Source organism: Colias eurytheme, chromosome 14 (assembly GCF_061535395.1).
Source record: "Colias eurytheme isolate Ceu_HAF_F1 chromosome 14, ilColEury1 Martin Lab GWU primary, whole genome shotgun sequence".
Taxonomy (NCBI): domain Eukaryota; kingdom Metazoa; phylum Arthropoda; class Insecta; order Lepidoptera; family Pieridae; genus Colias; species Colias eurytheme.
Window position 1 is genome coordinate 803,258 of NC_142993.1, and position 25,825 is coordinate 829,082.

Here is a 25,825-nt window from a genome sequence, read left to right on the forward strand (position 1 = left end):
ATCAAAGCGGGACTACCTCGAATTTGAAATTACAATAAGGTCCGTAAAATCTGTTCATTGGAATATTATTTTAGAAATACAAACATCACGTGGAAAAGTTTTAATATAATTTTACTAGCTGCGCCCCGCGGTTTCACCCGCGTGGCTCCGCTCCTGTTGGTTTTATAGCTCGATGATAATATCATCGCGCTTTAGGCTATATAATATGTATATATGTATAGCCTACTGCCTATAGCCTATAGCAGCCTCGATAAATGGGCTATTTTTTTCAAATCGGACCAGTAGTTCAAACACACTCTTCAGCTTTATAATATTATTATTGAAAGTATTATAGATAGATGAGCATAATATTACATAATTATAAAAAAAAAAACATTGTATCAGAAATTTAGAACGGAACGTGTTATCTATTTACGGCCAATGGTTATTTCATTCCAATCAATCTGCATAGCAAATTTTATTCAAAACGACTGTGTAGATTTTGCGTGAAATTGACACAAAAATCACATTCATATCCATTCACTTCCGGATATGCTGAACTACTTTATTAAATTTATAAATTTATACTTTATTACACTTAGGTAGGCGAGTGGCAGGCGACTGGCCCTCGCAGGAGTGTCGCCATTCGCCGCGCCACAAACCGCTGAATTTACGATATTCGATTACTGCGAATAATAACACACACTACATACACCCCCTTCTAAAAAAAAGACGGGTTGCACTCCGGGAGTACCGGCAGAAGTGAAAACTTGGTTATTAACGTTCAGCATGTTTGATATTTTGGAATGGTATCCTTACGCATGGAATATAAGGGCTAAAAAAAAATCCGTCTTACGCTTTTTCGATCAGGCCACGTGTCCTGACGCGAGTTTAAGGTTTTATACCCAACGCCGCTAAAGAAGTTTTCACTTCAAAAAGTTATTATGGGTTATCCATAAGAGATAGACATATATACCATCGCGGACTTTTCTGTAGAACTTTTCAATGTGTATAATACTTAGTACAATATTTTGATAAAACTCGTAGGGTTCAGCATGCGTTTGCAATGTAAGCGGAAAAAATGTAACTACTTACGACATCACATTAGAAACCTCAAAAATAACAGTACTTCTACTACTATTTAATGGATGTTATTATACATATAAACCTTCCTCTTGAATCACTCTATCTATTAATAAAAACCGCATCAAAATCCGTTGCGTAGTTTCAAAGATTTAAGCGTACAAAGGGACATAGGGACAGAGAAAGCGACTTTTTTTTATACTATGTAGTGATATCTACTTACCTTATTCAGTATGTGGGTGTAAAAAGTAAACACATTTTCTCTGAAAACACGGGATCAGACTATTATCAAAGGTTGTAAATAGCTTTCGGAAAATACTTATGAAAAGCTTTATTTTTCAAAGGACGGGTATTATAAAAGGGATTGGAACCCAATTAGATAAAAGTTCTTTGAAATAGAGTAAATTTAAGCTAACCTTCGCTTTATCCTTTATGTAGGTATTATTACAAAATCAAAGCTTTTTATAATATAATCTGATATTTTTTGGATACTCTTTACTAAAATACTAAATGAAGGGCTGATCGTTTTTATTTTAATTTATATGTATACAAATTAATTTCGTATTCACATGTTGGTATGTAGGTATGCGTAATGTAGATAAGAATAGTGAAATTCAAAATCTTTGGCGTAATTAATGAAAATTACGTCAAAATCAAATATATTTTTGCTCTATCATACTGCGATTCCAATCGACTTTAATTCTTCAGGATTTAACTTCTAAAGACAAAGAAAAAAAGCATCATGTTCGAAGGAGCAGTGGCGGGCATCCTGAACCGCCTGCTTGGGAAATATGTCCAGGATCTGGATACAGAGAATCTCAATGTGGGCATCTTCTCCGGGAATGTTAACTTGACTGAGTTGAAGCTGAAACCTGAAGCTCTGGTATGTGGAATTAATATACACTTGTTTAACTAATAATACCTATTTTAATTTATCGATACTGATCAATCAACAATCAATGACGAAATAGCAAGGTGGAATAAAATATTTCATACGATTAAATTATTTATATCGCTATATCGAACTTGGTAACTACTGAATTGCATTTAAATTGCAACAAAAGAGGTATCTACTTACATACATGATACATGATTATGCTATTGAAAAGTACTGGCCGGTTAGAATTATAGCAGCCCGCCAATCGCGATCTGCTAAACGAGTGCCGAGCGATTAATAAAAAAAAATATCTTCGAAAAGTGCGCCTTTTTTACATTAACGATTTTATTTCTTTTTTGCTCATATTTAGGATAATGATAAACTTAATTAATCGTAGTATTTAAAACGTAAAATATTTGTTCCAAATATCTATAGGTACTTAGTTAAGTAACGTGCGACTCTACAATTTTTTCTCAAATCTCCCCAATTTCAAGTGTTAATTTCTATAATAAGTAGAAACAGTAACGAAAACTTACCAATATTTTCAGTATGAACTAGACTTACCAATTGATGTGAAAATCGGTACAATCGGCCGCGTCAACCTACAAATCCCCTGGTCTGGTCTATACACACAACCAGTAGTAGTTAACATTGAAGATGTCCTCATCCTGGTTGGTCCAGCAATATCCAACAGCTATTTCGACCCAGAAAGAGAGAAACGTCTCACCAGAGCGGCAAAGAGGAAAATACTACAGGACTTGGAAGCAGAAAGCGAAGTTCTGAAGGGACCTCAGAATTTCTTTGAGAATCTGTTCACGGCGATCGTGAATAATCTTCAGATTTATATACGGAATGTTCATGTGAGATATGAGGACTCTATCAGTTCTAAGGATGGACCTCTCGCGTGTGGACTCTGTCTGCAGAGTTTGTCGATTGAGACTACTAATAGGTAAGTGTTACTACTGTGTAGATAGGTATATTTAATGAATTACATATTATTTACAACGCTATTGATGTGATTAATATAACATAGGTAGAGCTTTTGTTATAATTCTTCTTAGTTAAGTGAGTAACATTAATGAACAATATTTCTAATTTTTAGCAATATTGCCTTGAAACTTATCGATTAAACTTTAAAGTATCAAAATGAAAATTTTAATTAGTTACTTTTACAAATTAAATTTTAAATTTTCGGATATTTGATGTTAAAATAAAACGCTTCACTTATTTTTATTTAAACACACTTGTTAAAAATAATGACCGTTTTCCAAACATCAAATCGTCACAATCGTCAAAAATGCAATTCCATCAAAACGTAACAATACAAACTACGTTATAACTCCTGTTTCCAGTAAATGGAAGCCCTCCGTGACGCCAGCGAACGCATCCACGGTATACCAAATGATGCGGATCGAATCCCTCTCCCTCTATTGGAACCCTACAGCCACAGCACTCGATGATGTGGAAATAGCCAATATAACCCCCATGCAGTATTACAATTGGAAGCATTATATGCTGACTGGGCTGGATAAGTTCTCGATGCATCATGAGGATTTCGAGTTTCGTGAGTATATGGCAATGTTTGGGGAAAACATGGTTTTCAATTTGAAATTAAATACTGTATTTGAAATTGAAGACGCCTGTTGCACAATGACGATTATTGCTCACAAACTGCATACAAAAAACCAACATGAGTACTTTAATCATATATGTTCAATAGTTCTTACTATTTATTATTTAAGCATAATATAAAGCGTAGAATTGGGATGCTATAAAACTAAAATTGAATTGCAATTTGTAATTCCCAAATCATTACAGTACACGTAGAGTAAAATTACTAATTAACTGCAATACAGTAGGTACATTAATAACTAATTGTAACACATTACAGTACTTAAACCATTTACATGTAAAGCAAATTACAAATTAACTGCAATACAATACTTTACTAACACATTTAAACACGTTACAGTACTCAAACCAGTGACATGTAAAGTCAAAGTACTCATAAACCGCTCTGGCGAGGCGCGAGTGCCGCGACTCTTACTGGACGCAGTACTGCAAGACAGCGCACTGCAATTATCCAGACGACAGTATCTATCTATTGACAATTTGCTCGCTTCCTTTAGGAGGATTCAGCTTAACAGGTTAGACGATGTTCTTAAGATCTTGTTTTTAAAGTAAATTTTTTTGTAATGAAACTTAACCAGAAAATAATTTTAAGTATAACATGTAACCATTTCTTAAATTCACTATGAAACGAAGAGTATATTATGTAGTTGTTTCAATGCCTCTTTTTATATTCGATCGTAATCTTATCATAACTGAGTAACGTTGACTATTCTGTTCTGTTACTTTTTCTGTACTCAATTCTTTAGAAAATACCACAATATAGCGAAATTATAGGTATTACCTACAGCATTTTATTTTTTTCTTATCATAAGAAATAATTGCTCTCGATAACTCTAGAAAACACCGCCACCTGCACCCCGGCATACCACTATCGAAAGGTATAAAAAAATGGTGGAAATATGCCTACAACGTAGTATTAGAACAAAGAGTACGCCCCTACACCTGGGCAGCCATTAAAAAGCACAGAGAGAACTATAATATCTACAAGAAGACTTATAAGAGTCTACTGCGGAGTCCCAATGATATTGAGCTGAAGATGGACTTGCAGAAGTGTGAAGATAACTTGCCAATTATATCAGTTGTGATAGCAAGGGAACAGGCGAAGTTTGAGGTACGTGATTAGTTGAATTTATTGAGTTAAACAAATAATAGAGTTAAAATAATTGTAATGTTAACAAAAGATATTGAGAAGTCGACCGTAACTGATCATAGGTAGCTTGCAAACAATATAAAGTATTACTTCTCGATCCCAGGCAAAACTTAACTACTAAATCCGAAATATTCTTTCAGCTCTTATCCCAAGAGCCAGAAAGTATAGATGTAGTGGAAACAGAATTCGACTGGTGGAAAGTAGTAGGGTCGTCAGACGCTGAAAGCGATTCAGACAATGAAAAGTCTCGAGTGGAACTCTGTGTAAAGGCAGAGAGGAATAAAACGCTTTGGAGCCATTTATCTAGCCCTGAGAAGAAGAAAGTGTGTGAGCTGATAGGGTATGTGGAAGGGGCTCCAAGGCAAGACAAATCTAAGCAGTATATTGGTAAGTGTCTTCTGAAGGTGTGATTAATTAAAATTTGACGTAGAATTAAGATTCTAGCCACACTGATTCAGAATTGGATTTTTCCTTATTTTATTTCCATGATTTTGAAACTGACGTTGAATCAAGAATATCGAAAAAAATATCTCTTTTATTTTGATTAAACCATACATTTTATAACTAAATAAAAAATACTTACAGAACACAAACTAAACCTAACTCTGGCGAACTGTTCTCTCACATTAATCAATAGAAGTAAAGAGGTGCTGGTGGTGACTTTGACACAGTTCCTGGCTTCACTTGAAACTAGACCTTCGGCTAAAGCGTATAAGGTACATTTTTTTATAACAATGCTCTATAATATTTTCATACCCCTTTCATAGTCACATAATTCGGTAATGATCTTTTTCTGAAGTTAGCCTTGTACATGTGCAACTGATTTAAAATTTTCAAAAACTTGCAATCTATGTTGTTTTTCCATTGAATTTATTTTATTTTTAACTCCATTTTAGAAACAAATATGATAAGATTGCATTAAATTTTTTACCCAAATATTTAACGAGTTTCTTTTATCCTGCCAACTATTGTGTTTCCTCTGAAAATGATATAATTTCATTACCATATTCCCCACCAGCTATCACTCCGAGCAGACAACCTGGTAGTTGAAGGTGTCTCCTCAGACGGCGAACTGGTCCACATGCTGATAACAGCCAGAGAGTCTTCCATGGGAACAGCTATCGCGGTAGATGTGGAAAGGAACCCGATAAATAGTCACGCAGACCTGGGTATTACCTGGTTGATGGAGCCCGTGGAATTGGTGTATGTAGAGGTAAGGTTCCAGGTGGAAAAATAGGACGATTTTGTTAAGGATCACGTAAGTATATTGATAACCAGGCTCTTGGCATCGGGAAGTTGAGTGAAGCTGTACAATTGGTGTAGGTATGTGGAGGTAAGAGCTTAAGGGACTGTATTAAAATATGAATGAAAACAATAATCTTCATTGCTCGTAAGTACCTAAGTAGGTAAGCTACGATTACCTTCGGACAGGGCGGCCTTGCTACCCTTGAAAGCGAATTAATACAAAGGAAAATAACTTAACTGGACGTTGTATTACTCATTATCAAAGATGTCTAAATTACCCGTTATAATGACAAGTATTATATTATTATGATACTGAAAAGTCCCGTTCAAATGTTTCCAGCCAACGATGTCGAGAATAAATAGACGGACAGACACACACCAAACATACCGAATTTTTAATACTAATTATCGGCATACTTAATAGCTTTTATCTGTTTTGGATAAAAAGCTTTACAAACATACATTGTAATTAAACTTTGTTTATAATATCACGATAATAAGTCAGTGTCTAATTTTTGTTAGTAACAGCAATTTAATAATTTCTTGTTATGTATTTACTATTTACATAATTGTTCCGGTAATTCGATTCGTCATTACTTTTTAATCGCCTAGCTTTTCATTTGAATTTTACATGGAAATAAATATAAAACAAAATCATGAAGTCATTATTTATTTACTGTTTCGAATTTCGATGTTTATTGATTTTACAGACTGGACTGCTATTTTGTTAAGAAATTTCTATACGCGGATAATGTACTAAAATTTCAATATTCTTCGTCAAGTCAGGTTGGCCGAGTGGTCTAAGGCGCCAGATTTAAGCTCTGGTTCCCGAGAGGGAGCGTGGGTTCGAACCCCACACCTGACAAAGCTTTTTATTTTTTTTGTTTATCTTTTATTATTATTTTTGCTTATAAATTTTGGTTATTTTAATACTATCAAAGTGTATAGTAATTTCGTTACATTTTTTAATTAGGTATAAAGTTTTTGTTACACTTTTACAACCATTGTTCCGGAAACAATATATTTCGTTAGCATACTTTTGTATTTTGTTGAAATATTTTTTTGAACTAGCCTCTTATCCCGGCTTCGTCTAGCTATACATTTTTATAAGTTATTCTTTACAATCTTATAAATTTGAATTTGAAAATAAATTACGTTTTATTATCCTTATGCAGGCGTAGACACGTCCAACAGAGCAATATTTTCAAATCTCTTGAACATTTAAAACATTATTTCAAAATTTTACCTAAATCACATTAATTTTTTTATACCTTACAGCACGGCATAACAGAATTGATAAACTTTTTCCAAACGCACTCGATGAGTTCCCGCGAGCTTCTAGAAGAAGTGTCCACGGCTTTGGAACAAGCTGGGAACATCAGCAAGTCGGTGCTTGCGTATGCTGTTAGTAGAAAGAAGGTGTTTAACTTGAATGTGGATGTCAAGGGACCGACTGTGCTTGTGCCGGAACATGGGTGTATGCATAAGTAAGTGTGTCATTATAATAATAATATCAGCATAATATTAACAAAAATGAATTATTTTAAAACAAATAAAATTTTCATTTATTTATTCATTCAACGAGGATAACATTGGAGTATAAAGTAGAGCTTTTAATAATTAATTTGTTACCTACAAACTTGATTTTACGATTTACATACCTATTTAGTTTTATAAGTACCTATACTTTGAGATGTCTTTAGTTACCTGCGACCTGCCTTAATTTAATGTACAAAAATCTCTACGCTACAAAATATTCAATGATTTACACGATACATTTTTTACTTATGAAAAATTTCAAAGATCAACCTAGGGTAAACGCAGGTATTAACGACCCCTCTAAGGCAATTTTCAAATCAACCATATTTTTTAAGTATACTGGTTCTTCTAAAGATTTATAGTTTCATTTTATATGCTAGTGTTATGTATAAAAAATGTTTTTATTGAAGCAAATACATTCTAATAAATGATTATCTTGTAAAAAATAATTTTCAATGTGACTTAGTCGATTGTTGCAATTACCGACCCATAAAAACGGCTGTGAAGCTATTAACGATTTTTATGCAGCTATTCCCGATCGTATGTGAGAGGAGGCCTTTTTCCAGCAATGGAATGTATAGAAGCTAGTGATGATGATGATTACCGATCTTAATAAAATGAAATAAAAATGCAAATATATTCGTATTTTTTTATTATAGTTATTTTTAATAAAACAATTGAGTACTTTTTAGTAATGAACTAAATAATTATAAACTTTTAAATTAATCAACATAATACTATTAATATATTATGTACATATATTAAATTAAGGATTTCAAACTCTAGGATATTTCCTTATGCTATTTGATTGATTGCTTCGGCGAGTTGTGTTTTACTGTATACTTTTCGCCGCTTTTGTGGCTCCATATTTCTGAAAAAAAAATATAATTATATGTTTTATGTTAATTTAACCATGAAGAAGCATTTTTTAATAGGCACCTATTATGTCATAAAAGTAGTAAAAATATATTTGCACGCTCAACTACAAGCAGAATGTTTAAGGATCAATATTATCTGTATCTACAAACATCTTTATTCTACATTCTGCAAATAAAGCAATTTGAATTTGAATTTGTAGATGAGAAACTAAACAATCTATATTCGATCGGTAATAGCTTCCTATAGTTGCTATTGCCGACCCACATGGGTCGGTAAAGTATGTAAGTATTAATCTAAATTGTATTACCGACCCATAAAAAAATGGTTATTTTAATTAATTTGACCATCAGACTATAAAATAGATTATAATTGATTAATGTCATACAAAATATGAACAAATGCATATTGTTTGAACAAAAAAACAATGATTTACTACTGTAACTATTCGATATCGATCCTCGAAAAATATCATAACTTTGCATAAATTGACAACGCTAAAAGATAAACACTAGACAAAAAAGTTTAGTCGCTAATAGATTTTTATGAAGACTCATAGCTTAGATTTAAACTGGTCCATAAAACCACTTGTGTTAGTGTGATACAATAACATAAAAGAAAATTAAAACAAAAAGTTACGTTGCTGCCATTGCCGACTTACGGGTCGTTGATACCTGCCACGACTTAAACTGGTGAAGCTAACACCGTCCCATTTTAATTTCAAGTTTTATCGTTTCAAATTACTTTTTATTAATAAAATGTTGTAAGAAATGAAAAGTTGACACTTAAATGCATTGACATTTAGTAATATAAACTAAAGTATAGATGTCATTTGTTTGTAAATGTCTTAAAAAGATAAATCACAGTACTTACCCGAAGGAACAAGGGAACAGTACAAAACGTCCTGCGTCCACGCTACCCCGCAGCAACTTACGTATTTTAACTCTTTTTTGCACAGTTATTCACACTAACGTAAAAGTATACGATGCTCAAGTAATACATTCGTGTATAACTTTGCCTACCTATAGCTAGAATAGTTCTGGAAACGTTTAAATTTCGAATTACTTTTATAGGTCGGTAATACCTTCAGATTTTCGATGGGTCGTTGATAGCTGCGTTTACCTTATACACTTACATTAATTATTATTATTTATCAAATTCGGTTCATATTTTATTCGGTTCGGTTCTTAATGAAATCTTAACCTTTTAGCGCAACAACCCATTTTTTAATTCTTTCAGATGTAAGAATTATATTTTTTCAATTGCCTAGCGATTCTTTATCAAGACCCACCACATGATATTTTCTTTTATCTTTTCAATGTTTATAAAACACATTAAAATACAATAAAAACAATAAATCTACAAATTTTCTCCCATTCCCCAGACCCGGCAGACTCATTGTAATAGACGTGAACCGTATAATAATAAAGACGGACTTACAACCCCCTAACTTGGTGTTAGAAGACGCGACATGTATGGAGTTGGAGGAGAAACTGTATGATCGGTTTCATGCGGAGTGCTCTTTTCAGGTATTCATAAAATTATGTATTTGTTTATTTATAAAAGGCTTACCATTATGAAAACATTATGTATCTATGTAGTTACATAGATATACCTATAATGTTTTTTAAGACACTACTTTGAAATTAAAAATTAAATATCCTACAGGCTACATGAAACGAATGATGAACGAAAAGATTGAACAATAAACGGTATTATAAGCTCTACGCAAAGATTTATAGCAATTCTTAAAAATTGTGTTTTCATCACGCTAAATGCTAAAAGCTTCGGTCAGCTTCAGACAGAGGAGATTAGATTTTTCAGAAAATTCAAAGTACAAACGTGTAATTTTTCGATATTCTAAAAATAAATTTCATATTTTGAATTTCTTGTAATCTTATTTCGGTATTTAAATGTATTTTGCTCATTAATTTATGTAGGTATTTTGTGTTAGATTCTATTCTGCGATTGGAACGAACCATGGCGGGAGTCCAGGAAACTTGGTGATTCTGAACATCACCTTGTTCCACGCGTGAAGAGTCAACTGGTATTCTCCACGAGTATCAGAAAGGATTATAAATTATTGCCTAGGTACACAATAATTCTATTATTTATTACTAGCTTGAGCCTCCAACTTCACTCGCATAATATTCGCTTGATAAACTAATGTGCTACATATATCATAATTTATCATACTCTATAATATTTTCCTGCCAAAAATCGACTAAATTGATTAAGTAGCTTTTGCCTTATTTGCAAATTATACTAAAAGCGTTGTTTTTCTAAGTGCATTATAAGAGACATGCCGGTAGAAAATCTGTATTATTCTTTCGAATTTATTGAAAATATTTTTTTTGCGTGACTTTACTAAAATAATAGGTTGATAAATAAAACGCGTCTTTTAATTCGTATTTTCTTTATTCAATTATTATTTTTGTCTTTTATTACAGATACAAACTAAACATATCCCTCTCAAGCCTGAAACTGAACATCTCAGACCGTATCATAAGTCTTCTTTTGGACTTCCTGGATAACTTGCCCATTCCCGTACCCAATACTGTGCCAGTATCATTCATGGACTCCGGAGACTACACGGAAGACTGCATGGACCCTGAGCTGGTGGAAACCCTGCAAAGGGACAGGATATTAGCAGATCCAGGGTACGGAGATCTGGTCAAGTTGAGGAGGAAGATCGTGGCCGCGTATTTTAGCAGGAATAGGTGGGTTTTTACTGTTTGGTATACGAATTTTGACGTGTTTCGATTATTTTACAAAACTGAATATTACCACAGTACTTTGTGGGAATGTTGTCAATAGCTTCTGAGGTACTGTTTTTGCAGTGGAAATAATAATTAATTTTGCTCCATCACCTTAGGTTTTTCTTCCATTCCATTTATTATGTTCTTAATAGTGCATTTTGGTTAAGAATATGAAGTTTTATATAAGACGAAGAAATTTTTACATTTTTTCGGTAACAAACACATGCACAGAAGCAGTATAATCTAATTCTAATGAATCTGGGAACGTCACAGATCACCATTTTTCTGCTACTAAACGAAATCTAGTTAAATAATTAAATGAGTTTGAATTCTTCACAGGGTACCCGACACCCAAGCAGACGGAGGTCCAACCCACTCCCCCACAGTAGAATCCCTCCCACCCGCGGACCTCAGTGATGAGGATGTTGAAGAATACGCGAGGTCCGTGGACCTCCCGGGCTTTGATGACAATGTGTCGCCCAGTAATAATATCGGGACTTTGCTACGGTTTATTATTGGTGAGATTTTTGTAGAGATGTGTTAAATTGTGTAATATTTTTTGAGTTGAAAAAGTTGAGAACAGCTGTTTATTCTGGGTTTGTTTCATTTGATTGGTGATACATGGTCTTCAAAAAATATGATAAATTTTTAGTATGATAAAATTATTTTTTACATCTAATCAAGTTAGAGCTATGTAAGTCTATTGCAGTATAGAAAAAACATGTTGATAAAGAGCTATCATTGTAAACATGGTCGTGAACTTACGCAATATGATTCCTATCCTTCACGAAATTTCACAATGATGATTTAAGAAAAATGTATCCTTTTTCCTTTCGCAGGTGAAATAGTAATAAACCTAAACCGTTCGAGCGAGCAAGTAGACAAGCCCTACATCATGTTAAGTGTCACCAAGTTATGTCTCGATGTAGCTCTAATGGCGTTCGGTCCAGCAATACAGTTGTCAGTGGGTTCAGCGTTACTGACTGATAAACAGCATCACAGCAATAATGGACAGTATCTCGAATTGCTGACCACTGATGGAGAGTTATTCAATTTGCTGTATAGGAAGGTGAGCTTAAAGAGAAATACATAGTACATAATTATAGATGAGTCGCTTACAAATTGTAAAATATAGCGACTTGAGTGAATTTTGGTATGACAAACATTATTTTTTTTATACAGTCGATGTAATTTTCATATTTTATAATTAATGAATGATAAAGATGCTTTATGTCATACTAGTGGTCCGCCCCGGCTTCGCCCGTGGTACATATTTCGCAATAAAAGGTAGCCTATGTCCTTTCTCGGGTATCAAAATATCTCCATACAGGTAAATTAGCTTGGAGAAATTTTTGCATATGTAGTGGTGTGTATATTACTCAGATCTTAGAGCGCGTTTCCACTATATCGTTCTGGCCTATACAAAAATGTTTCGATATCCTAACATTATTATTTAATTTTATACTTATTCCTAGCAACACTTTTGTTTTCAATAAAAACAAGTTTTTATTTGAAAGAAAATGGTTTTGACTTTATAAAGAAAAATATATCATTCAATTTTACGTCCTTGAGCAAACGACAAGGCGACTACCGTGAAACAATAAAATATCGTGTCCATAATAATTTGTTTCATAATTAATATTTGACCATAATAATTACGAAACAAAACAAATAAATAAATCGTCACTTGATAGTGGAAAGTGGAAACACGCACAAAACCAGAATAAACCAGTTTACGCTGTCCGCAGGTGCCACGTGCAGTCGTTTGGTACCGTTAGAACATAAAGCACATTTCATTCAAAAATTATAATTATTATGTACGTAGTTTAATTGATAAATTTTGTATTTGTTGATTGTTGTTATTATTTGTTATTATTGTTATAATATTTGTTGAAGTGAATTACATGTCCCGCAGCCGGAGGCCCCAAATGAAAACTCAGATGTACTTAAAAACTACATTTAATAGCTAAAATGAGACTTTTACACCCATGTCTGCACGATGCAGACCGGAGTTAAAGAATGAAAATGAAATGAAAATGAAAAATTTCTTTATTAGTTTCAAAAAATGTTACATAATATAGTTACATATGCTGCATTGAACCCCACACTAGGATCCCCTGTGTTGTGAGGCTCAATCTCTTTCATCGTATTACATAAAAAATATTTCAAACTTTACTTGCCATTTTAAGTATTAAGTGTGTGTATATATGCGTGTGTATGCGTGCGTGTATATGTGTGTGTGTATGTGTTGATGTTGTATGAGTGTTTATTTTAATAGTAAGTTTATATTTTAATCAATATATTATGCTAACGAGAGTTTCAGTTTCTAAGTAGTCTAGATTAAATAGCCAATTTGTAACATATTTTTTACAGCGGAACTTGGTCATAGGAAAGATATTTAGTTTTTTGTTCATTATGGAGTATAAGTAAGGTCCCATGAATATAAACGCCTTGCTACCGAAAGACATATTACAGCAATGTTTCCTCCATACAGGATTTCTTCGAGTGCGCTCGTTCGTTATAATTGTGTTTGGAGCTATTTTATGAAATTTTAGTATTACTGCTAGTATGTATAGCTGACGCACCAGTAAACCAGCCTCTTGATACAATTCTTTGGTTGGATATCTTAAATTCTTTTTAAAGATGATTTTAAGAATTGCTCTTTGCGCGCGCTCAACTTTTATAAGATGACATTTTTTTGCGGAACCCCAAGAAATGAGACAGTAGTTTAAGATAGATTGGCAAAGAGCAAAATAAGTCATTTTGATCATTTTGATATCTGCAATTAGTCTTAGTTTTCTAAAAATGTAGGTTAATTTTCTCACACGTGTCTTTACTAAATCAGTTTGTATATTCCAGGTAAGGTGTCTGTCAATAATCACACCTAGATACTTTATATAGGTAACATTATTTTAGGTAACATATGAATTTATACAGTTTAATAATTATAAAGACGTAAGCTTGGATGCTAACTAAGGGAAATCGCATCCACATTCTATTCCCGTGCGAACGGCGTATTCAGCAGTTTTGTATGAAGGCAGGGCCATAACTAGTGTTTAATTTGTGTGTAAGTGTTGTAACTTTATATTGTTAATTCAATATGGCTCCAGTGTTAAAACATGGTCGAGGCAAGCCTTTGACTTCTCAAACTAAAGAATTAAACTTTAAATGTCGTTTCTTTTTCAGGTTAGTAAATTTTTCATTTTAGTAACATTGTTAATGTAAAAGTTATATGTATGTTAAATGTGCAAATATTAAAATAAAGTCTCATCTTTTTCAGAGGAGAAACACATATAGTTTAATTTAAAATCCCTTATATATACAGGGTTACTTGTAAAACACCGGCAACCTCGCAGGACAAGATAGCTAACATCATAAGTAACAACATTTCGACTTTTGATAATTTGTTAGATTTTATTTTCATACAAAAATAAATATTCATTTAATTTTCCGTCTGAATATTATAAACTCTACGCCTCCCAAAAATTACGTAAACAAAAAGCGAACGAGAGGGGGAAGGGGGCGTCGCGTCGTCCATCCGATAATTAATAGAACATAGACTTACAAATGTAAGGAGAGTACAATAAAAGTTTAAAAAATCATTTAAAAATAATTTATTGCGTTATGCCAAAAGTCGTAGAACAAATGTTGTTACTTATGATGTTAGCTATCTTGTCCTGCGAGGTTGCTGGTGTTTTACAAGTAACCCTGTATAAAATAAAAACTAAAAATAAAATGTTGTTTTATTTTATTTGCTGACCATACACTACTACAAACGCAAAAATTTCTCCAAGCTAATTTACCTGTACCAAATTTCATGCATATTGGTTCAGTAGTTTAGGCGTGATTGAGTAACAGACAGACAGACAGAGTTACTTTCGCATTTATAATATTAGTAAGGATATGACCACCTGCAAAATTTTAATTCTGACAAATAAATGATGATTTGTTTTGCGCTTCCAAAATTGAGCTTCTACGCGCGTATAAAACGGTAGTACGTCTTGGTACATTGTTTACGAAACGACCTATAAACATTAATTCTATCATTCCGTGTTTTAATCATAGCGAAATCTATGTCAATAAACTTTGTGTGAAAAAATATATTAGCTGTATTTACTCTAGGGTCTTTAAATGTTTTGTAATATGTATTTGTAACTGTGGTCATTAGTTTAAATTTTATTCATTATCATCATCAGCCCATATACACGTATGTTCCCACACAACGGTTTCCTATGAGGGACCGTTATTAAAAAAAAAATACGTGTGCAGGTGCGCGCGCATTGCCCCGAGTTCCGCTCGCACTTCCACGCGGTGGAACAGGCGCTGGTGGCGGACGCGGGCCACGTGGCGCTGCTCGCACACGCGCCCGCGCTGCACACGCTCATGAAGTACATCGCGTACTTGGCGGGCAAGTTAGTATTAATACGTCTACATGTAATGTTATACTTTTTTTTAGGTATAAGTGTTGTCTGTAATTTAATGTACTGTATCATTTTTTGGGATTAAATGTGTTTCTATTCTATTCTATTCTTAATATTTGTTGTCCACTGACTTATATACACCGTTACAGCTTTTAATGTTCATTTGTGTCAATTGACTTACACTTTAATCAAAACACCTTCTAATGTATCACTAGATTGTTTATGTGTGTTAAAAAGACTTTTACGTTACATATACAATTAGACATATAGCTTTCTATTCTTATATAATATGTTAATAGATTTGTACACCTTTGTGTATATTTTTTGTACTTATACAGTTATACACCCTTATGACGAACTTATACATACTTGTGTCCATTTTATTTATACATGCTCATGTCCAATAGATTTAAACGCTCTGGTGCCCAATTAAACGACTTATTCACACCGTCACATGTCCCAATTTACATCCATATTATTATTTGTCCAACCGAATTTTGCTTCTTTTTGGCTCTTTTTAGTCATCAGAGACATGTAGTACTTACTTCCTTCACAGTGAAAATAAAATTTTTCGACTTGACCGAATTCACGCTATTATCGAATTCTGGAGTACTGTGTAAATAATTCTAAATAAATATGGATGACTTTATATAGTTCTAGTTTGCCTGTAGTTCTTGTTATAATATTTTGAATTGTATTATTAATATTAGGTGTATTTAAACAACAGAATATAAAGAACCTGGCCTAAAAAAAATACAAATGAATTGTGATGATTTTGTTAGAAAACCTAATTAAACCCAAATTAAGTACTTATATAATACAAAAACATATAAAACTTTGCAGAGTACAACAGCGCCATGCACTTAACATGAAAGGTATGATGCTACCAAGAACAAAGAGATTGTGGGATTTACTGATGCAACCAGAAGCTGACACGCCGGTGCCTCCTGGAGCTACCAAATTTAGTTATTCCATGCGGTTAGTTAATATTTCTTTGAATATTATTCATACCATAGTATAAAATATAATGACGTCTTTAAATTCATATGGATCACTGCAGTACATTGTTCTCCATCACGTACTAGATGATTTTGTTGTATATTTTTTCTTTGGAGAATGACAAATGATGCCCGGGAAAGTATTTTCTTTTCAATTCTCATTCCATTGGTCTTAGATAATTTTCACAAGAGATCGTTAATTATTCATAAATTGTCCTTTCTAGAAAACATCAATAACTAGAAATCGAATGAATTTTTAATTTAGGTATCTACCGAATTACAATACTCTTTCAGCTCTATTTAATCTGTGAATCACAATAAATAATTTTGAATTTTAACTTCCATTTCCATACTTTTCTTAATTTTCTCACAATCTTTTTCCTTGAAGTTATTCGTCTTCAAGCTTGTTACTGAATTTGTATGAAAAAAAAGACGGGTTGCACTGGGGGAGTGCCGTCAGAAGTGAAAACTTGATTATTAACGTTGAGCATGTTTGATATCCATCCGTCTTACGCTTTTTCGATCAGGTCACGTGTCCTGACGCGAGTTTAAGATTTTATACCCAACGCCGCTAAAGAAGTTTTCACTTCAAAAATATTTTTCTTCCATTTTCACCAGGATATCATCAGTATCCATCCGAGCCTGGCAAGCAGACGGCGCAGTGGAGTGGCGGGCGCGGTCACTGGACAGTGACTGCGTGTTTCGAGCTGATGATCGACTGGTGTTCAGGTTGTTCCTGGGTTCACTGCAATTGGACGATCTCTCTGATGCTACTTTGTATCCTAAGGTAAGTAATGTACAGGTTCTAGAAATAAGCTATGCATGGTGTAATCTGTATAATAGGTACTAGCCTGAAAAGTACTATGTCCAAAATTTTAAAGGATGTAACATCAAGCTGAAAATAATCTCGCTACCTTAACTTCAATTCATGGAAAATACATGCTATCAGATACATTTTTTCTTCATCATCATCATCAGCCCATATTTGTTTCCACTGCTGGGACACGGGCCTCCTATGAGCATTTATCCACGACGCTGGCCAAGTGCGGATTGGCGGGTGTCACATATCGTCGAACTTTCTATATATTCAGATACATTTAATGTGCTGTAAAAGCTGAAGTTTTTCATTATAGTAAATACTAGCAATGCCCTGCAGTTTCACCCGCATAGATAGCGATATCGTGACAGTGAAAAGTCTACTATAGGTCGGACTATAGGTTTAATTTTTAATCACATGAAAATCACCTTCACCCCGTCTCGCACTACGGCCTGCTCATTGTATTGAACAGTATACCTACTATTTTCTGTAGATTGACACTTTTAAAAATTCGTTATATCTTTTGAATGGAATATCCAATTTTTTTAATTGAAAAATTGTTTTGCTGGTATTGAAACAGTCTATAATAAAACATCATTTAATGGGATAAGGATTAATATATGTGTATGGATAACATGGTTAGTCGGCACTTCTATTTCATTATAGTAAATACAGGTCATCGTCACAAGTTTAATATTGCAGCTAATCTGGCCAGACGAGGACAAAGTGCTAGAACTGAAGTATGTGCGTTCCGCGGGCGGGGTGCGGTCGCGGCCGCGTGCCGACCTGCGCGTGCACGTGGGCCGCCTGCACGTCGTGCTGTTCTGCTCGCTGCTGTATAACCTGCAGGTGAGGGCAGACAGACAAATTGGGGAAAGAAAAAAATATTTGTAAATCATGAAGTAAACGGAAAAAAGATATGTTGGTTTAGTGTAGCTGTGTGTAGGGAGATGAAAATAAAGAATGCAGTCAATGGAAATTATATATTCTTTTAAATTACACAAAAATATACTATTTTAATTTATTAACTACAAGACGTGGGTCGGTGGCGCGAGCTACGGGACAACTAGGGGGCGACGCTATGTGAATGTGCGACGCGACCGAAAATCCTGCGTCAGCACAGCACCTACATTGGGATAGTAAAAAATAGTATTTTGAAAATACTAGCTAAAAATATATTAACACGTTCACTGCGGCATGTCCAGTATCGGGCCATCAGCGACTACACCACAGTGCGGCGCCCAAAATCGCAGTTTTCACCGTGGTGCGGCGAGGTTTTTTATATGTTAATCAATGACTAGAAAAGAGACAAATATATTTTTGTGATCACAGTTTGAAGTAGGACTCAATTTAGTTTAAAAATCGTATGGCAAAATATTGGACACAACGATAGAAAAGAAACTGTTTCTTTTGTGTGCGGTACGTCAAATATTTTGCCATGGACAAGCACCTCATGCCGCACTGTACTGCGAGCGCGCCGCGTGTCAGTCTCGCATAGTGATGTACCAGAACGGCACGCGTCGTTATCAAATTTTTAAATGACAATGATACCTTAGAGGCTTTAGTTTTTTTATTTTCTTTTATTTCGTAGCATAAATGCAAAAATGTGATGACAGTTGTGAAAATAATATAAAACATTAAAACAAAAGTTACTGAACAAATTAAAACAAAAGTTACTGAACAATTTCCTGATAGTACTCTATCAAGTACCTTGTTTTATATGTGTTTTTTTTTTGTATCGACGATCTCGTTATCTGTTAACTGAAATATACAAAATTGATTTATATCGATATCGATGTTTTATTTTACAGTGTTTCCCATCGCTATTACTGTAAACATGCCGTATCAACGCAGTGCGGGATGGCAAATAATTTTTCACAAAATCAGGGGTTTACATTTTCCCTCATATCTTTTAAACTATTGGGTCAAACTAAAAGCTATTTATGCGGTATATACTAGACTATATATACTACTATCTGAAAAATTTTTTTTTGAAATATCTTGAAATTTCATGAAATTATTAACCTTCAAAGTCAGAAGGTGCGATGTGATAAAAATGGCTCATGACGCACAGTGGTGAACTTGCCGATGTGAAGTATGGAAGACATGCCGCAACAACGGTAAGTTTGGCATTTTAGGTGCCGCAGTGAACGTGTTAATAATACAAATGTTACATTGAGAATAAAACAAATATTTAGATGCACACAAACAAAAATAAATAATAAATACACAGAATATTAAGTATCTAATAATAAAATAAGTAAGAAAATACAAAAAAATATACAAACAGTGTGTCCTAATCAAACGCAGGACAAAAACGACTAAAAAATCCATGTCAAGGGAGCTGATGCTAACTAAGAAAAATATCTTAGATAACTCAATGCTGAGAAATTGGGTACCTATAAGTCTTTCGAATGTTATAAATAAATCACAAAACGGTATTTTACATCTAAAGTGAGTTTTGCAGCAATTCTTGGAACTACTTGTTCCAAGTTCAGCAGCGACTGAAGCGGCAGTAGCGGCGGAAAGAGCGGCGCAAGAACAAGCCGCTGAACTGCGAACCTCTGCGCTGAGAGTCAGTCTTGCTATAGAGGTGAGAGTTAGTTATTTGGGTCAAAAAGGTTGTTTTCCAGTGTGCGAACTGCGAGTGAATCAAAGTCGTGTAAAAAATGCCAAAAAATTATTCGAGTGGATCATTAAAATCAAGAACTGCAATTTGACCAGCATAAGAGAGAATTCTAATGATAGCTGTTTTTTAAATCTATTCGGTTATTTAAGAAAAACAAATACAAGTATTGCGATTTCTAATATTTTATAGTGTTATTATATTTTTTACAGATTCATGCACCAGTCTTGCTTCTACCTCAAAAGCCATCGTCTCCAAATCTATTGGTATTCAATTTAGGTAAGTTTTGAGTTTCTGCATCACTAGACTATTGTTTCCTCTATAAAATGTTATTGGTGACAAAGCTATTTAATTGTTTGTGGTATTCATCGTGACAGGTGACCTGATGATAGAGAACTTCTTCAAGACAGTCAACATAAGTCAAGAGGCGAACAGTCCCATACAGAGTCCAGTTATCGACAATGTATTGTTTAAACTTGATAATATTACACTATCGAGAGCTGTTATGACGTTGGCTGGTACTCTTGAAGTTCAGGTACGGTTCAGGCTTTGATGAATGGTTTTCATGCAGAAAACATAATATTGTTTCTTGTATTTATGCTTTACTTTTTTCTGAAAGTTGTGAAACAGAATCAATTCGTCGTATTTTACGGTGAACAAATGATTAATTTTCTTCCAATCTTCATCCGCTGATATCAAATATAGAACGTAGTTAACTTTTAACTATGTATTTAGAACGTAGTTTATAGGCTTTCTGAATTAAAAAAGTTTCATCTTGCCACTGCATTTTCTTGTGCTATATTAAAATCCATCATCCACAAGTAATAAATGCCAATGCATTTCTGGTCATTATTTACAGGAGCCAATATTAGAATCGATATCCGTTAGATGTGATTTAAAGCGTACAATAGGATACGCTCAAGTAGCGACCATAGCCGCATATAGAGACTTATTACTTTGCGAAGCAGATATTGTGATGGACACCGTAAACATAAATATTGGCCAAAAGGACTTGGCCACTTTGTTCGCGGTTTGGACTGATAATTTGAGCGAGGGGAATTATATTGGTGAGTAATAAATTTAAGAATTCGGGAGAATAAGATCTATTTGAAGATAATTTCAAATTTATATTTACTTATATGGATTATGACAGAAAAAAAAATTTAAACGCTGAACACAATAAAATTAAATTTGGGAATTTTATAAAGCTGCGTTGAGTTATGGAAAATGATAAAAATGCTTATAAATTTGCAGGTGCTATTGTACCAAGCTCGCCAGTAGAGCTAGCTCCATCTGATGTCCAGGTAAAGAAACTCCAAGCCTTCTTTGCGCAAGGAGAACCTATAAGAAAGGAATCTGTTATAAGGTACATTATAAGAAATGAAAATGTACTCCAAAATCTAATACTTCCAGAATTCTTTTAACACCACAATTTTGCAGGTTCACTCTGGAAGGCGTAGAATTGAAATTATTCTCAGATCTTGATGAAGTCTTAAGCTCACCTGTCCGGGATTTGAACCATGGACTCGCAAAATTAACTACCGGGGAAATGACAGTAGTGTTTGATTATTTCTCCGACAATAGTATGGAAATGAAGGCCAGCTTACAGAGTCTGCTTATTGAAGATATTCGTCCTGATACCACTATTGTTATAAGAAGGTGTGTGTATATAAAAATAAAATATAGCTACTTTAAAAATATGTAATTATTTTTCGAGTTTAATTTGTGACAACAGATACATATAAAAGAAACAAAAGAGGCTCCAAGGCAGTTCCTTGTGGCACTCCACATGATTTATTTTTGCGTAAATATTTTACTATTTCTACATTTGTTTTATTTAAATCCAAATCAATTCTTACTGCTCACTTTTTGCGATCTTAAATACTTTCTAAGCAAATGGCCATAAAGATAATTTTTATTTAGAAATACGTCTTGGTGATCAACGCAATCAAATGCAAATCAATGAATTACAAATCTGTCAAGGAGGAGGCATTAGGGGAACGTTTTGTGCGTTAGTGACTATAAATTGGTTATATTATAACTTTACAATCAATATTTCAATGTAGGTCGGTAGTAACGTAGTTCAGCGATGTCAGATACAGGACATAAGACGTTACGCAACCGGCAAATCTTATCTAAGTTTGTAGGGGCTGATGTATCACAGATAGTATCTGTACGTTTGTTTGTGTATGTAGGATATTCCAGTCGCAAGGCGGTGGGTCGCGTTCAGCAGGCGGTATCGCAGTAGTGCGGCCCGCGCTGCTCGAGCTGGCACTGCGCCGCTCAGCTCGGGCAGCAAGCGCGGACGTGCGGCTCGAGCGCACGCGCCTCAACCTCGCGCCGCCCTTCCTCATACACCTCGCGCGCACGCTGCTCAGCGCGCTGCCCGGTGAGCTCACACACACACAGCGCGGACGTGCGGCTCGAGCGCACGCGCCTCAACCTCGCGCCGCCCTTCCTCATACACCTCGCGCGCACGCTGCTCAGCGCGCTGCCCGGTGAGCTCACACACACACAGCGCGGACGTGCGGCTCGAGCGCACGCGCCTCAACCTCGCGCCGCCCTTCCTCATACACCTCGCGCGCACGCTGCTCAGCGCGCTGCCCGGTGAGCTCACACACACACAGCGCGGACGTGCGGCTCGAGCGCACGCGCCTCAACCTCGCGCCGCCCTTCCTCATACACCTCGCGCGCACGCTGCTCAGCGCGCTGCCCGGTGAGCTCACACACACACAGCGCGGACGTGCGGCTCGAGCGCACGCGCCTCAACCTCGCGCCGCCCTTCCTCATACACCTCGCGCGCACGCTGCTCAGCGCGCTGCCCGGTGAGCTCACACACACACAGCGCGGACGTGCGGCTCGAGCGCACGCGCCTCAACCTCGCGCCGCCCTTCCTCATACACCTCGCGCGCACGCTGCTCAGCGCGCTGCCCGGTGAGCTCACACACACACAGCGCGGACGTGCGGCTCGAGCGCACGCGCCTCAACCTCGCGCCGCCCTTCCTCATACACCTCGCGCGCACGCTGCTCAGCGCGCTGCCCGGTGAGCTCACACACACACAGCGCGGACGTGCGGCTCGAGCGCACGCGCCTCAACCTCGCGCCGCCCTTCCTCATACACCTCGCGCGCACGCTGCTCAGCGCGCTGCCCGGTGAGCTCACACACACACAGCGCGGACGTGCGGCTCGAGCGCACGCGCCTCAACCTCGCGCCGCCCTTCCTCATACACCTCGCGCGCACGCTGCTCAGCGCGCTGCCCGGTGAGCTCACACACACACAGCGCGGACGTGCGGCTCGAGCGCACGCGCCTCAACCTCGCGCCGCCCTTCCTCATACACCTCGCGCGCACGCTGCTCAGCGCGCTGCCCGGTGAGCTCACACACACACAGCGCGGACGTGCGGCTCGAGCGCACGCGCCTCAACCTCGCGCCGCCCTTCCTCATACACCTCGCGCGCACGCTGCTCAGCGCGCTGCCCGGTGAGCTCACACACACACAGCGCGGACGTGCGGCTCGAGCGCACGCGCCTCAACCTCGCGCCGCCCTTCCTCATACACCTCGCGCGCACGCTGCTCAGCGCGCTGCCCGGTGAGCTCACACACACACAGCGCGGACGTGCGGCTCGAGCGCACGCGCCTCAACCTCGCGCCGCCCTTCCTCATACACCTCGCGCGCACGCTGCTCAGCGCGCTGCCCGGTGAGCTCACACACACACAGCGCGGACGTGCGGCTCGAGCGCACGCGCCTCAACCTCGCGCCGCCCTTCCTCATACACCTCGCGCGCACGCTGCTCAGCGCGCTGCCCGGTGAGCTCACACACACACAGCGCGGACGTGCGGCTCGAGCGCACGCGCCTCAACCTCGCGCCGCCCTTCCTCATACACCTCGCGCGCACGCTGCTCAGCGCGCTGCCCGGTGAGCTCACACACACACAGCGCGGACGTGCGGCTCGAGCGCACGCGCCTCAACCTCGCGCCGCCCTTCCTCATACACCTCGCGCGCACGCTGCTCAGCGCGCTGCCCGGTGAGCTCACACACACACAGCGCGGACGTGCGGCTCGAGCGCACGCGCCTCAACCTCGCGCCGCCCTTCCTCATACACCTCGCGCGCACGCTGCTCAGCGCGCTGCCCGGTGAGCTCACACACACACAGCGCGGACGTGCGGCTCGAGCGCACGCGCCTCAACCTCGCGCCGCCCTTCCTCATACACCTCGCGCGCACGCTGCTCAGCGCGCTGCCCGGTGAGCTCACACACACACAGCGCGGACGTGCGGCTCGAGCGCACGCGCCTCAACCTCGCGCCGCCCTTCCTCATACACCTCGCGCGCACGCTGCTCAGCGCGCTGCCCGGTGAGCTCACACACACACAGCGCGGACGTGCGGCTCGAGCGCACGCGCCTCAACCTCGCGCCGCCCTTCCTCATACACCTCGCGCGCACGCTGCTCAGCGCGCTGCCCGGTGAGCTCACACACACACAGCGCGGACGTGCGGCTCGAGCGCACGCGCCTCAACCTCGCGCCGCCCTTCCTCATACACCTCGCGCGCACGCTGCTCAGCGCGCTGCCCGGTGAGCTCACACACACACAGCGCGGACGTGCGGCTCGAGCGCACGCGCCTCAACCTCGCGCCGCCCTTCCTCATACACCTCGCGCGCACGCTGCTCAGCGCGCTGCCCGGTGAGCTCACACACACACAGCGCGGACGTGCGGCTCGAGCGCACGCGCCTCAACCTCGCGCCGCCCTTCCTCATACACCTCGCGCGCACGCTGCTCAGCGCGCTGCCCGGTGAGCTCACACACACACAGCGCGGACGTGCGGCTCGAGCGCACGCGCCTCAACCTCGCGCCGCCCTTCCTCATACACCTCGCGCGCACGCTGCTCAGCGCGCTGCCCGGTGAGCTCACACACACACAGCGCGGACGTGCGGCTCGAGCGCACGCGCCTCAACCTCGCGCCGCCCTTCCTCATACACCTCGCGCGCACGCTGCTCAGCGCGCTGCCCGGTGAGCTCACACACACACAGCGCGGACGTGCGGCTCGAGCGCACGCGCCTCAACCTCGCGCCGCCCTTCCTCATACACCTCGCGCGCACGCTGCTCAGCGCGCTGCCCGGTGAGCTCACACACACACAGCGCGGACGTGCGGCTCGAGCGCACGCGCCTCAACCTCGCGCCGCCCTTCCTCATACACCTCGCGCGCACGCTGCTCAGCGCGCTGCCCGGTGAGCTCACACACACACAGCGCGGACGTGCGGCTCGAGCGCACGCGCCTCAACCTCGCGCCGCCCTTCCTCATACACCTCGCGCGCACGCTGCTCAGCGCGCTGCCCGGTGAGCTCACACACACACAGCGCGGACGTGCGGCTCGAGCGCACGCGCCTCAACCTCGCGCCGCCCTTCCTCATACACCTCGCGCACACGCTGCTCAGCGCGCTGCCCGGTGAGCTCACACACACACACACAAATAAAGCAGACATTGTGCTTTCACAATTTGTTTTAATTTGTATAGGGAAATTGGGACAATAAAACTTTTATTACATAATTTAAACGGAAATCGAGTCCTCTTTCAGTTCGAAGTATATTTCACCGGACAGTCTGTATAGTCAGGAAGTAATATTTTTAGATTCTCGTATTTTGATGCGATAAAAATTAATTTTGCTACGTCCAGGTGACAAGACAATGGACGGTGGTGTAGTGAACCACGGCTACGTGGGCGACGCGCCGCACCGCACTAACAACAACCGCGCTGCCCGGTTCCCCAGCTCTAGTGATTCTACCAGCGGATACTTTTCTGCCGGTAATTTACCTAAGGAATATAATAA

The 25,825-nt window shown here is 38.7% G+C and overlaps 1 protein-coding gene and 1 non-coding gene across 2 annotated transcripts in view; both read left to right on the forward strand.

Annotated features, from left to right (window-relative positions):
* The first annotated feature begins 1,804 nt into the window (after positions 1-1,804).
* Positions 1,805-25,825, forward strand: part of LOC149902670 (intermembrane lipid transfer protein VPS13A-like) — a 46,124-nt gene continuing 22,103 nt past the window's right edge. Inside the window, exons 1-26 of the mRNA XM_090109685.1 lie at positions 1,805-1,945; positions 2,488-2,888; positions 3,292-3,503; positions 3,912-4,086; positions 4,409-4,682; positions 4,862-5,108; positions 5,307-5,437; positions 5,740-5,934; positions 7,245-7,453; positions 9,766-9,910; positions 10,336-10,472; positions 10,832-11,101; positions 11,480-11,658; positions 11,980-12,209; positions 15,410-15,552; positions 16,405-16,539; positions 17,178-17,346; positions 18,079-18,225; positions 19,844-19,969; positions 20,215-20,281; positions 20,380-20,537; positions 20,862-21,069; positions 21,257-21,368; positions 21,443-21,661; positions 22,198-22,391; positions 25,672-25,800. Coding sequence (XP_089965811.1) covers positions 1,805-1,945; positions 2,488-2,888; positions 3,292-3,503; positions 3,912-4,086; positions 4,409-4,682; positions 4,862-5,108; positions 5,307-5,437; positions 5,740-5,934; positions 7,245-7,453; positions 9,766-9,910; positions 10,336-10,472; positions 10,832-11,101; positions 11,480-11,658; positions 11,980-12,209; positions 15,410-15,552; positions 16,405-16,539; positions 17,178-17,346; positions 18,079-18,225; positions 19,844-19,969; positions 20,215-20,281; positions 20,380-20,537; positions 20,862-21,069; positions 21,257-21,368; positions 21,443-21,661; positions 22,198-22,391; positions 25,672-25,800 — 4,753 coding nt within the window. The remainder of the gene's footprint in view (positions 1,946-2,487; positions 2,889-3,291; positions 3,504-3,911; positions 4,087-4,408; positions 4,683-4,861; positions 5,109-5,306; positions 5,438-5,739; positions 5,935-7,244; positions 7,454-9,765; positions 9,911-10,335; positions 10,473-10,831; positions 11,102-11,479; positions 11,659-11,979; positions 12,210-15,409; positions 15,553-16,404; positions 16,540-17,177; positions 17,347-18,078; positions 18,226-19,843; positions 19,970-20,214; positions 20,282-20,379; positions 20,538-20,861; positions 21,070-21,256; positions 21,369-21,442; positions 21,662-22,197; positions 22,392-25,671; positions 25,801-25,825) is intronic.
* On the forward strand, positions 6,748-6,831 carry TRNAL-UAA (transfer RNA leucine (anticodon UAA)). The gene has a single exon. It is a non-coding gene; the product is annotated as a tRNA-Leu (tRNA).